The sequence below is a fragment of the Poecilia latipinna genome, unplaced genomic scaffold (assembly GCF_001443285.1).
Source record: "Poecilia latipinna isolate Pla-1442-1.1 unplaced genomic scaffold, P_latipinna-1.0 Scaffold329, whole genome shotgun sequence".
Lineage (NCBI taxonomy): Eukaryota > Metazoa > Chordata > Actinopteri > Cyprinodontiformes > Poeciliidae > Poecilia > Poecilia latipinna.
In genome coordinates, this window is record NW_015112945.1 from 119,208 (window position 1) to 132,746 (window position 13,539).

The 13,539-nt window shown below is 42.8% G+C and overlaps 1 protein-coding gene across 1 annotated transcript in view; it reads left to right on the forward strand.

Annotated features, from left to right (window-relative positions):
• Positions 1–240: 240 nt before the first annotated feature.
• Positions 241–13,539, forward strand: part of rhobtb3 (Rho related BTB domain containing 3) — a 41,316-nt gene continuing 28,017 nt past the window's right edge. Inside the window, exons 1-7 of the mRNA XM_015035232.1 lie at positions 241–1,318; positions 1,606–1,837; positions 3,502–3,694; positions 7,441–7,598; positions 7,737–7,845; positions 11,000–11,195; positions 11,305–11,501. Coding sequence (XP_014890718.1) covers positions 1,317–1,318; positions 1,606–1,837; positions 3,502–3,694; positions 7,441–7,598; positions 7,737–7,845; positions 11,000–11,195; positions 11,305–11,501 — 1,087 coding nt within the window. The 5' untranslated portion in view covers positions 241–1,316. The remainder of the gene's footprint in view (positions 1,319–1,605; positions 1,838–3,501; positions 3,695–7,440; positions 7,599–7,736; positions 7,846–10,999; positions 11,196–11,304; positions 11,502–13,539) is intronic.

A 13,539-nucleotide genomic window follows, 5' to 3' on the forward strand; every position in this document is an offset into this window, starting at 1 on the left:
CTAACTAGAGTCCTAACTTGAATCTGATGGAGAATCTGTGAAAGTGGTTGAAGATTAGGGTAATGGCAAAGAGGCCTTCTGACATGAAAGATGTGAAATTCATCAGCAAAGACAAGTCATCAAAATACCAACGGTGACAAGTAGGTTTTAGTGTAAACCAGAAGCTTTTTCCATTGATCAATAAGAAAATGTTAACCAAGAATTTTTTTTTTTAATTAAAATGTTAATAATGCAGTTTTTCAAAACGGGTGCTCTTTTTCCATAACGTTATTATTCCAAAACTTCCTGTGGTAAGAATAACCTAGACTTTAGCTGTATACCGTACAGCACATGGACATACTATTCAGGTTTCTGGGAATGTTGGGGTTTTAATTAGATGTATCTGTGTGTTCAGATTAACATGAAGATATTTTTCAATTGAACACTGGCTTGAAATTCTAGATTTGTTGACATTTTCTCAATACAATAAAACTTGAAAACGTTGCTGCCTTCCTGTTTAATAGGGGGCTAAAGGTGTTGCCGGATTACAAATCAAAGTTTTTCTTTATTCATCAGGGCCAACTCTAGAACATGACAGTTGGACATTTCAGTGTCTACGTCAGTAAGTTTAATTCTCTGCGAAGACGGAGAAAAGCAGGGCAGCAGCAACTGGTCCACTGAAAACAAAGCTCACCTTCATTAAGAGAGAAAAAAAGAGAACATATGGAACAAACTACAGCAAACCAGCACTGTGTCCTGGACGTCGGCAGCCTCGTTGTGTTCGTGTGAATTGGCGCGCGCTTTAGCGTATGTGTCCGCGTGCGCGTTGCTGAGTCAGGCGCGAACACTCGCGGTTCCCTCCGCTGCTCCTCTCTCCGTCCCTCTCTCTGTCTCTCTGAACATCTGTCTGTGACTTTTTGCTTTAGCCGCCGAGGGGATTCTTCACATGTCTGGACACCACGCTGCGGAGCTGCCCCTCTCACTGCCGTAAATCTGCTCGGCAACTTGTTTGTCTGGCCGCCCATGGGCGCTGCTGCTCTCACCCACTCCGCTGCTCCACCGGCTGGGGGCTGTCCGGTGCGCCTCTGCGGTCGCTCGCTCGGTGGGTTCGGGACGGTGCCGAGCTCCGCTTTTATGAATGACTAAAGAGACGGGGGGGAAATGCGAGTGAGCGCTAAACCCCCGTGCAGCAGCCCGGGCTCCCGGGGGGCCAGCCACCGATGAGAGAGGGATTATCGGCGGCTCATTGCGGAAAAGCGAGCCTGACTGCAGACTGGCGTGGAAACGCGCCGTGACCATATAGCGTAGAGCATCGGAACACAGCCGCGGTGACCACAATGTAAGTTCATCTGCACGCTGCAACTCATTGGCACACGCAGAGAAATGATGCCCCTGTTTTGCATGCCTTGTTTATTCTAAATCCATTCATCACTGCACGGTGAGCACTGAAAACAGTTGTCCGACTCTTTGATTCGCTGAACCACATGCCCTCTCAGGTGTAGGAAAGGCCTTGGTGAGCTTCATCTCTGTCATTTTCAGTGACATAACAGGTGATGCGCTGTCTCCGTGATACACATGAATAATAAGCTCCCACTTAGTCTTACCCAGGAGCTATCTTCCTGGCAGGTCCATCCACATCGTTGCTTTGGGCAGCGAGTGTCCCGGAGGAGTCGGGCCCGGGGAGGAGCTCATGGGCCAGGGCCAGCTGCAGGGAGGCTTGCTGTGGAGCTACCTGGGTCACGGAGCGCTGGTGGGACCCTGCGACCTGGAGGGCAGCCTGCACAACCCGGCCTTCATGGAGTACACCTCACGCGTGTTTGGAGACGTCACGGTGGTGGTTCGTGATTGCCCCAGTTGGGTAAGAAAACAACCACGCAGAGAGATAGTGATCAGTTCCTTGTTGGATTATTTATTCGTTTAATTGCTTATAGTTTGGACAATGTGCAAAGCTTTGAGCATCTCACAGAGAGCTCTGTACAATGCAATGCTCTGAAATGGAAAGAGTACAACTCAAATGCAAGCCTACCAAGACATTGCCTTCTACTTACACGAGAGCTAATAGACCCTTTGCAACTCTGGTGGAGCTGCAGGGATCCACTGCTCAGGTGGGGCAACTATTAGTCTTGCATTCTGAAAAGTCAGGCTCCTGACATTCAAAAAGGTGCTAGAAGTTTGCCTCCAACCCTGAAGAGTGCAGAGAAAACATAAAGCATATCAGTTGAGATTCTCAGACACAAAATACCAAAATAAAACTTTTTTTTTGTTTTTGTTTTGCATAAAACAAAAACTGCTAATCAGTCTGATTCTGCACACACCATCCCCATGGTGAAACATGGCAGCTTCATGTTTCATCAATGGGTTGGGAGTGATTTCCTTTAGGAGTTTCAGGCAAACTGCTTTACGGGATAGAAAGATGGATAGAGCTAAATATCAGGCAATACTGGAAGATAACCTGTTAGAGGCTGCGAAAGACTTGAGGCGTTGGCTGGTCCAGTCAAAGTCCGGTTAGACTTGAAAGTTGATTTTTCCACCGCCTTTCTCCGTCAATTGTGATTAAGCTTTAGATATTGCAAAGAAGAATAGGAAAACATTTTACCGTCTAGATGTGGAAAGCTGGCAATGACATACCCTAAAAGACTTGCAGTGCAGCAACAGTGAGAAGTGGTTCTGCAAAGTGTCGACTCGGTGGAGCTAAATATGAAATCCTATATGACTGAAAAGTTCTTAAAACCTCTCTTCTTCTTCACATGAAAAAGTCAACAAGTGTGTTGATTTTTGCAGAGCAACAGACCCACCTGAGTCATTATTTTAGCTTCTGGATGTGCCTTGATTGATGACGGGACGTTTATCGATGCCAAACATGCTGTAAAATAGTCATAAAGACACACGCACTATTTATTGTCTTTATGACATAGTGCGTGTGTCTCTTCGCTGACATGCTGTTTTGCCTACCATTCAATCTTCTTAGGCTTCTCAGAAGACGTGCAGGACATTATTTTCATATTCCCAGACCTCCCTAACACTGATTGCAGGCTTTATAAAACATTCCTATTCTTGGAGGACGCTATTTTAACATGCAATGCACAAGAAAACCCAGATGAAAGACCTTTTGTTCTAAGTAGCACATGAATTTGAAATGAAAGCTCTGCTGTTGTGGTTTTGTAGCGACTCGGCACACGTCCTATTGTAATTCTGTCAGTCCAAATCAGGAGTAATTGTGTCGGTTTAATTTTCTGCGTCCTTTTGTCCAAATTCTATTCGAATGGGCCACAGCTTTCTCTCTCTCTGTGTGTGTGTGTTTTCTCCTGTTTAATAAGTGGAATCAGGTTGGTTTAGAGCTGCTAGATTTATGCGGGTCCTTGGGGGTAAAGTCCCAGGAGCTAACCACACAGAGGCATTTAGACTTTGGAGGGGAAAGGTTATATTGGCTGTTGAGTACACACAGATGACTCTTTGCTGCTTTTAATGTGTCAGCTTTTAACCTCCTTCTCACCCTTGTTGTCCATTTCTCTGGCTGTCCAGGACTTGTTGGACAGCGACTGGGCCAGCGTGCGGAAAGTTCTCGAGCAGGCTGACATCCTCGTCATTAAATACGCCGTCACGGACAAGCTCGCCTTCCAGCAGGTCAGGAACGGCTACGCCCCGAGGCTACGCCCTCTCCTGAGGCACTGGGGTGTGCCGGTCATACTCGTTGCTGTTGGAGCACGGCTGAATGGTGAGCATGCGCGTTGCCTTTGTTCTGTACTTTTTGTCCGGGTAGGATCAAGTTTAGATTTGTTGCCATCATTGCATGCATCACTGCTGCAGAGGAATTTGAGAGGACCCAAACACAAAGTCCCCTGCTCTCTCAGTGATTTGGCGTTGCTGCACAGGGCCTTAATAAACACTTGAAACTCGGGTGGAGGTTCACCTTTAAGAAAACAACCTTAAACATGCGGCAAGAGCAACAATTGAATGGTTTATATTAGAGGTAATTACTCGACATACAAGTAATTGTCATTTAATGGTTTATTAGATTAAAATTAGTTCCAATCAATTGACTAATTACGTCAGCTCAGACCTGCTTTCAGTGTGGCAGTTTGACCTCCATCCAGAAGAGGATGCTGCTGGTCATCCTTAAGCAGTCAGTTGATACAGAAACAAAGATGGCGGGGTCATACCAGAACAGGAAACAGAGTCCAGTCTTTTGATATATACTTGACAAGTTCCTGAAATTCTCACCTCAGTGCAGCTGACTCAAAAAATTGTTGAAATATATCAATTTGCTTCTTTAAAAAAAAAAAAAAATCAGCAAATTATGAAAATATGTAGCCCTTTATGTTATGTAAAGACGGCCGACCCTCTTCATACAAGAGAAAACTGGCCGCTTATCAACTAGTTGTTAGTCGATTGATGAGCTCAGTGAACTTTAGATTAACTCATTAATGGGTAACAAGCATCCCTTGTTTGTATCAAAGCATGTTCATGTTAAAATGGCCCAGTCAAAGTCACAACCAAAACTCCAAAACAATGCGTTTGAGTTTGGAGTTTTTAGCGCGTCAGAATGGGAAACATTTGCTGTAACATGAATACTTTCACAAGGCATCGTAGTACTTTGGAGTCAGCTTGCTTCTGCTTCAGTGCTTGATTTTGTTTTCAGGACAATATCAGGCTTTTCTGGACGGGTGAATACACTCGCCGTCTGAGTCTCGTGTCCTCTAGCGTGTCCTCTCTGCAACGAGGAGGATGCTCATGATTAAGCCTGCTCTCCGTTGCCTTCAGGCAGTTGGCTCACATGTCTCCCCAAAGGAAAGTCTCAAAGCAAAACATCCAGTTTGTGGTTTCTTTCTTTCTTTCATTTTTTTTAAGAGGTTTTGCAAGCAAGGCAAGAATACATATTCACAGCTCAAAAGTGCAACAGCAGCCAAGTGTTCGTCACAGTAAGGAGATTAGAGCCCTTGGCTGCAGCCTGACTGGACGCCGTTCGATACATTAGGCATTAACGTGAAGTGAACTCCGGCCACCTTTGCGGGTCTGCGTGTGGTTTTTCCCGCAGACACGCTGACCCCCTGTTGAATCCAGATCCCATAAACAAGCGCATCAAACACAGCAGGTTGTATTTTTAGCTCGTCTGCTCGAAGACAAGAGAACTGCTCCTGTCAGAGAGCTGCTGGAGAAAGAGGCAGAGGAGAGGAGGCAGCTTTGAACCGGAGCCTTGGTGTTTTTGTTTGCGGCTGCTGTGAGTTTCCTCCCTATCCCCTCAAGACTGCAGAGAATGACAGGCTGAGCTCGGAGCGTTCCCCCCCGCCCCCTCCCGGCTCGACTCTAGACCACCTAAGGTGCAGCTGTGGCAAAAGAGAGCTGCTGCACCTACATTAAGGCGTCTATTAGGTGGTAATGAACAGAGAACCACATATAGATTTATCCCCTCCATTCTAACACGCACACACACACACACACACTCGTAACACTGATATGCCAAGTCATTTCATGTCAGAGATTCACTCATACCTCGCTTGCCCCTCACTCGTGGACACACACACTCACACACACGCGCTCGACCCAGCTCCATCTCTGTGTCATGCCTTTAGGTTATTAGGAGAATGATTTATCAAAAGCTCCGCCCCCTGGCTGTATGTCCAGCTCATTCTGTCTCGCTCTCTCCTCCTTTAGTGCAGTGTGCTTCTGTCGTTTTCTTCTCCAGGACACTCCATCCCATTTCCTGTCTTGTTCTGTCTAAGCGGTTCCCGTCTAGGCACGCCACAGTGCAAAGGTGGTCGTTGTTCATGGAGCTTCTGCTGATTTGATCTTTTTGATGTTCCACATCAAGCAACCTGAACAACCAGTTTGTTTACATGAAGTCTTAACACTCTGTTGTGATGGAGCTCTTTCTGATTTTCCTATTTTCTTTTTCTTTCTTTTTTTTTTCTTAGGCCTATGCATCATAGTGACTTTTTTCCCTCCTGATATTTTTTCATTGTTTATTGTTGCAGGCAGTACAAAATGTCAAACTATATATAAATTGACTACTGCTAGTTCAGCGGTTTGTTGAACTATTGAGGCACTTTAAGCTTTTTCATGTTCTTTTCCACGTTAGAAGCGCACACTTCAGTGTGTTTCACGAGGATTTTTTATGATGAAACAACAATAAGCAGAGAGAGGCTCAGTGGAAGTGATTGGTGGCTTTCACAAAGTTTCACAAACACAAATCTGAAAAGTGTGGCATGTGTTTAGGGCTGCGACTAACTAATATTTTAGATATCGGTTAATCTGCCGATTGTTTTGATAACTAATTGATTTATAAGAAATTTTATTTAAAAAATGGCACATTCTGCAGATTTTCCATTTAAGGCTTTTTATATACATTAGAAATACATAAAAAAAATGCAAACAAAGAAGTAGTCCGATTCCTTTTTTAGATAAGAAAATAAACACTTTATTGCTTAAAATGCAATAACGTAGCAAAGAAAAATATTTTTTTTTCAAAAGCTCAACTCTTTCTGTTTGGCTTAACATCAAAACACTGTAGGGCTAATCTGTTGATTACTTTTTGGATTAGCTGATTAATAATTGGACAGGGTGCTTCATAGAAGATTTAATTTAATACAGAATTGCAATCGGGTGAAGATAAATCTATGTCATTTGAATAGTTTTGGTAGAACATGTTTAAAAATATTTTTTTGATCTTAAATGCTAAATGTTTAGTTATTTTTGTACAGTTTTGGCTTAGTTACTGCTGTGAGTATGTTCTTTCAGCCTTTTATTAGATCTACAAGTTCCAGTTAACAATTAATCGATGAATAAATTAATTGATTATTATTTTTCATACCCGACTCATCACCGTTAATCGGCCCGTTTTCGATGCATCTCTGCTCCAACACGGCTGATTCAAACGCTGTGACGACCTCCTCATCCTGTCAAAGTTCTGCAGAGGTTCTGCCGATTAACCATCGTGTCATGTGGTGGGAAACAAGTAAAACATGCAGGACATTCACCACTGAAGACTGACTTTGGACATCGCTGATTTAGATCAAACTAAATTCATGTGTTTTACTGCCTAGTGAAAGTTCAGAACTGAATCCAGTTGATCATTTTGGCAAAAACACTGATATTCACAGTCGCTCTCTGCGCAGTCTCGCTGAGCGAAGAAGAAAGCTGGGAGAAAACATACCAAAAAATACTATCAGAGTATTGACTGAAGGGGGTTTGAGCGAATGAACACCACATTATCAAAACTTACAAAACCATGGATTATTTTCCTTCCCCTTAACAATTACGCTGTCCTTTGACTCACTTTGTCAATCAGTATCCCAGTAAAATGCATTAAAGTTTGCAGCTGTGTGTGAAAAAGTCGATACCTGTGCATGCGAACCGCAAGTCACCGTACACTTTGAGCACCTCAGGTTCTTAAACACGCGCTCCTCCGTGGCTTTAAAAGCGCAATGTAATATTAACGACGTGCGTCTTCTCTTCTGCATTGAGATGAAGGACCTCCGTGTACGTGTCCGCTGTGTGCGTCTGACTGGAGCAGCTGTGTGCCGCACAGCGAAGGTCTGCAGCTCTCCCGGGACCTGGGCGCCACTTATCTGGAGCTGCCCTCTCTCAACCACGTCTTCGTCAGCCGCTACTTTGGCAGCGTGGTAAGCGCCGATGCGGACCTTCAGAATGGCTTTTAAATGTTCATATTTAACGCTTATGTCCACTTCTGTTTGCAAAAAGGCATGTTTAAGGTTAAGGATCGATGACTTGACAGTGATATTTCTGTCTGTTTTGTGCAGCTGGAGTACTTCATGATTCAGTGCCTGAAACACAAAGCCAAAGAGAGGCCAGACAAGAGGCGAGGGAACAAAGTGAACGAGCTGCGTCCTCCTCACTTAGAGCAACCAGGTCAGAGAAATACTACATCACTTAATGAAGGAGGCTCTCTACGTTCTACCCAGCTTGCACTTGTGCATTGCTGTCCTCCCCTTTTGTTTTCGGTCTCTTATTGGCGGGTTTAGTGAACACTCAGTGGACTGACTGGATTGTTTCTTCAGGAGCTAACGTAGCTGTGAAAAGAGCTGAGCACAAAGGTTTTATGTGGATCAATATTCCTCTGGTCAAACTGGAAAAAGGGAAAGAGACAAAAGAGCTAGGTGGACTGCTTTGTTTTTTTCCCCAGACATTTTAATCAATTTTTCAAAACAACTGGGTTGAGTACCCGGATTTAACCGGCTCGGCGTTGTATGAGAGACCATTATGTACTTTTTGACACATCTTTAATTAAAATAACAGGTTTTGCTTATAGTGTGCTTGGCTAGTCTGTATGGTTGTTTTTATAGCTCTGTATTTACAGTATGTATCAAATTTGAAAACATGAAATGCAACAAATAACTTTCGCTGTCATCATTTGGTCTTTTCCTCGTTGCAAAATGGTTTTAAGTCGTTTGTGGAGAGGCTAATCCTACTTTTCCTGGTTGATGCTAATTTCCTTTTCCATCATAGATGTGTTTGTTTTTAGTTTTTCTTATGCACCAATGTATTTGATGTAGATTGATGAGTTAACAGACCAAAAATGGTGGGAATTCTTAGTTTTAATGCATTTAATAACTAGAACAAAAACAAATTGTTTTAGTATTCAACCTGCTAATCCCTTATCTGACCTGATCAGCTGAAAACTTATTTATTGCTCCATCGCTCGTTGTAGTTCCAGGTATTTAATTATTTTTGTTAATAAATGACAACATGCATTGACTGAATTTGAAAACGCAGATATTAGATTTAAGAAAATCTGTCCGTCCGTCCATTTACTACTCTGGCAGCAAGATCTTCTCACTTGCAGATCTATTGCAGCCTTAATCAAACTGCCTCCAATCCAATAAAACTCCAAAATAAAGTAATTACAGGGGATAAATGACTGTGCTGATCAAAAGAGGCTAAAACTTGCAGATTTACGCACATTAATATGCAGCGAACAGCTTTCAGACGGCGAGTTTGATTACTGTGGCAAAGCTTCAAAGTAATAAGCCACGCTCCGGAGCTTGACAGTTGCATTTCCCCCACTTCGCTCTTATCTTAATGTTCATTTTTCTCCTCTGTTTGAGTCTGTGTTGTTGCGGCCGGATGAAAGATGTCTGATTAAATCTGAAACTGTTTTTTTTAAAACAGTTTTTTTTTTTTTAACATTACAGATGTTGCTACAATATGATATCTTTTTTCAGCGATAAGACTAAAATGATTGAGCTTTTGACTGACGTGGACCGCCGACGTGACGACGTTAGCTGTACATCGTTTTCTTTTTGAGCTTTTTTTTTGTTGTTTTTTTCCTCTGTGCTTCTGTAAGATGAAGACACCTGAAGGTTCTTCGGCTGTAAAACTCGAACTAAACATTGATCCGGCTGGTCTTTTCTGTGCCGTCTGTTTGAATCTGACACGGTAACGGAGAGCTGAACGTCCTGCCAGAAGCGGCAGCTAGTGCTGCCGGATTTATTGGTCGCTGTCTGACTCCACTTAGCTCAACTTATGGCCCAGCTTACATTAAATATGACAAGCGCTGATTCAGAAACGGCACAGTTTTCATGGCTAAATCACAGCAGCAATAAAACAAGGGGACACTCGGTACAAATTAGTGAGTGTGCAGCATGAATAGGATTGTAATGGGGACAGTAATTTGTGAGGCGTCCGTACTTCTTTTGCTCTACCGCCTCCTTTTTTCCTCATCTTTTTATTAATCTGACTTTATGATATAACATTTGAAAGCTCTGCCTCTTTTTTCTGTGTCTTTACAGTCAGTTATTTACAGCAGGCCTTCACTTTTTTCCCCCTTTTCTTTTGGTCATTTTGTTCTTTTTTTTGTCAGTGTATTCTGATTTGCAATTTTATTAATGCCAGTTTACAATTATTCTCTGTGCTGGTGTAACATTAATCTTTTTGTGATCTTCGCGCTACAACCTCAAACTTCATTGCATTTTATTGAGAGTTTTGATAATAAACTATGCACATTTTAACACTCAGATGGAGTGCTCCTATGAAAATCAAATTTCTGGTCTTAGCAGAGACTCCTAATTGCTTTTGAGGTGTAGACTTTGACTCTGTCGTTCCAACAAATGAATATGAATAAGCCTTTATCTCTGTACTTGGGGTATCATATACAACTTAATCTGTTTGGTCTTTATGAAGCTGTTTGTCCAATGCTGCTCTCTGATTCGCTACACTACACACAAGTCACCTTGTATTACTTACTAGAGGTATTTGGGAGGCAATTGGTTTAAATGGGTTTCAAATTAAAACATAAAAATACTTTACTGATCGAAAAGTGACATTAAATGTTGTATATTAACATATTATTAAAGGATCTTCTGTAGCAATCTGTGTTACTGGGAATTTGAAGAAGCCTCTTACTGAAGACACTGTGTTTTTCTATGGCAGTCTCATGAGGAGCATGCATTTTTCATTTTAGTAGCGTTGGAGTAAACGGGTCTGAATAGAAGTTCACACTGAACATCAGATTTTTAGATGTAAAAACATTTGGAAACCATGTTATTTTTTTCTATTTGCCAGCTATTTACAACTTTTTATTGATTTATCTCACTAAATTAGCTTCTAACCTAACAAAATATGAGAAGGTTTTTTATGTGTATGAATACTACTGCAGGACACTGTTTGTTTTGTGTCCATTCCTAAAGGTTGTAGATATTTTAGTTGACCAGAATCCAGTTCGGCAGTCTGAGTCGGGATCTTCTTAACGCCGTCAATAATCCAAAGAGGAAAAAAAAAACAACAACAACACCTTTCTTTCCTCATTTGAACATGACTTTGGCCTCCCACCTCACACTTCTACATTCTGTTGGTGTCGAAAACTATTTGTCCACACACACACACCCCGTCTCCCTCAGGCCAAAAGGTTTGTGCCGAAAGAAGCGGGAATCAATAGCGGAGGTAGACAGGACTGTCTGTTCTGCGTCATCCCTGCTACACACCTTTCTGTGGTTGAGGGAAGTCTGAATTGTTTCATTATCTCACAGTTTTCTTTCTTCGCCACCTCGTCCTCTGTCCCTTTCAGCTCGTCTTCCTCCGATCCGAGTGGAGGAGTCCAGCTTCTCCCAGGACATGCAGTGGCTGTTGGAGCGCGGCGTGCAGTTTGCCGACGTGGCCTTCTACTCCGGGGATTCTGGGAAAGAACTGGGGTGGGCCCACGCGGCCGTGCTGTGCGCCGTCAGCCCGTACTTCCGACAGCTGCTCCTGGGGCCCAAAGCCAGGTAGAAGACATGTTTACACACTCGCGGCAGCTGAAAGAGCTCCAAGCGCAGCTGCACTTCCTGTCTGCAGAGTCGCTGTAAAGTGTCTTGTCTGACTCTCGTTGGACAGGGAACGTCCACAGTCTCGCTGTGTCTGCAGGGAGCGAGACGGAGGCCCCCATTCGCTGCTCTCCACCTGGGACGGGAGCATTATTGACGACTTGCCCCGGTCGGACGGACACATGACGGGGCGACTCACTCGGCTGGTGGTGAAGGACCCCCTGCTGTGCATGTGCCTGTGGGAGACCCTCATGTTTATTTACAGAGGTAAACCCACCCACACTCGTCCGAGGCTTGTCATCTTTGGCTCTGTTTGGGGAAATTCATCCTCATTTAGAGGTCGAATTTGCAGTAAGAGATGTGCAATTTCTTAACAATTGTCAGTAATAAAAAAAAAAAAAAAAAAAAAAAAAACTCAGAACAAATCAAAACGTCCTAATTCAATACTGAATGAATTTTAACCAGAGCGCTGGCTGGGGCATTCCAACGGAGAAAATAATTGTTAATTGATCAATATTTCCATATCAATCACAGGCCCTTTTGTGAATCTGTGAAATGAAAATAGAGCAAACAAATCTCTGCTGTCTTGAGAAAAGGAAAAAACACCCTATTTCCACGATAAACTAATTTAATATGACATTGTGAAAATGATTTGATATTTAGCTAAATAAATCTGCCCTCAAGTGTACAGAAACACTTATAGGATTTCAAACTGTCATTGCTCATTATATCAAAATGAAGCCAAAGCATAAAAGCTGTTTGTTGTGGATCCTTGATGTTGTACTGGGTTTAGGAGGAAAAGTAATACTGATTATTAAATGCGCTTTATTATTATCCGACGACGGGCAAATAAATGTGACCTTCAATATAAAAGCACAAGTTTGAGCAGTTTTGGAAGATACAGGTGCGTTTTAACTCTGAGACGTATTATATACACTTTCCAAAACGTCTGAAGTCCGGTCTACAGCGTAAATGATTATTCCAGAGTTGAAAAGATTAATTCCAAAAAAAAAAAAAAAAAAAGTTTAATCTTTCAAGATTGTCATCTCAAAAAAAGCAGCAAATCTACAACAGAAAGACTGAAAAAAAAAGAAACAAATGATTGGATCAATAAATGCCCAACGTTAGAGAGACCGGCCAGAATTTATACAGAAAAGAACTCTAGAGTAAAGTGAGGCAATATGACAAATGATCTAATCAGACGTTACAAGATTTGAAAGTCTTAATTGTCTGCCAAAGCACACCGACTGTGCTGTAGGGTTTCCCCCAGAAAACTTCCTAAGCCCGGTGGTCAGGGCGGGGTTAAGTCGCCTAAGCCCCGACCACCGGGGCGACTTAAATATTAGCAATATAAATGCTAATATTTTAACACAGAGCACAGATATAAATGTAGCATTTGCTTATTGAGATGATCAATGCTGTTAAATTTGTTTTTAAATGGTTTCATCAAAGAATTTAAATTGTTTACATTTTTAAATTCAGAGGCTTCAGCTGATCTATCTATCTATCTATACACACACAACACTGACATTGGTATGTCATTCAGACTAGAGAAGTGTGGTCGGATGGTTACAAAGAGAGGGAAGGTCATCCGCACAGAAGGGGTCTCATTCCCAGAGGGAACAACTACAAGTACCTGGGAATACCACAAGCAAATGGCAACCTCGATGAGGTCACAAGGAAAGGAGAAGAGCAAGAACAAGATCCGTGCAATAAACAGCTATGCCTTACCAGTAATCAGATACCCTGCTGGAATAATTAGCTGGCCAATGGAAGAGATAAAGGACTGATTGTGGCAGAACAAGTGGGGACAGAGCATCTGTCCCATCATAGCAGAGTCATAGGCTTTCTTGTAATCAATCCAAGCGGTGCACAGGTTGGTGTGTCGGGTTTTGCAGTCTCGGGCAACTGTGTGGTCTACAAGTAGTTGGTGTTTAGCTCCTCTACTATTTATGCCGATGCCCTTCTGTGCCGTGTTCATATATTTATCCGCTTATCTTAGCCGCTATGATGCCTGACATGAGCTTCCATGTTGTAGAGAGACAGGTTATTGGCCGATAGTTGGATGGGACTGAACCCTTTGAGGGATCCTTCTGGATCAGGATTGTGCGCCCTTCAGTTAACCATTCTGTAGCAGCTGGTTCAGTTGAGCTGCCAGTCGCTCATGGAGGGCAGTGAGTTTCTTTAGCCAGTAGGCATGGATCATGTCAGGCCCTGGTGCTGTCCAGTTTTTCATACCTGAGACTCTTTCTTGGACATTTGCCACAGTGATGGGGCTTGTTCAGGGAGGTTGCTGTGGTCCTCT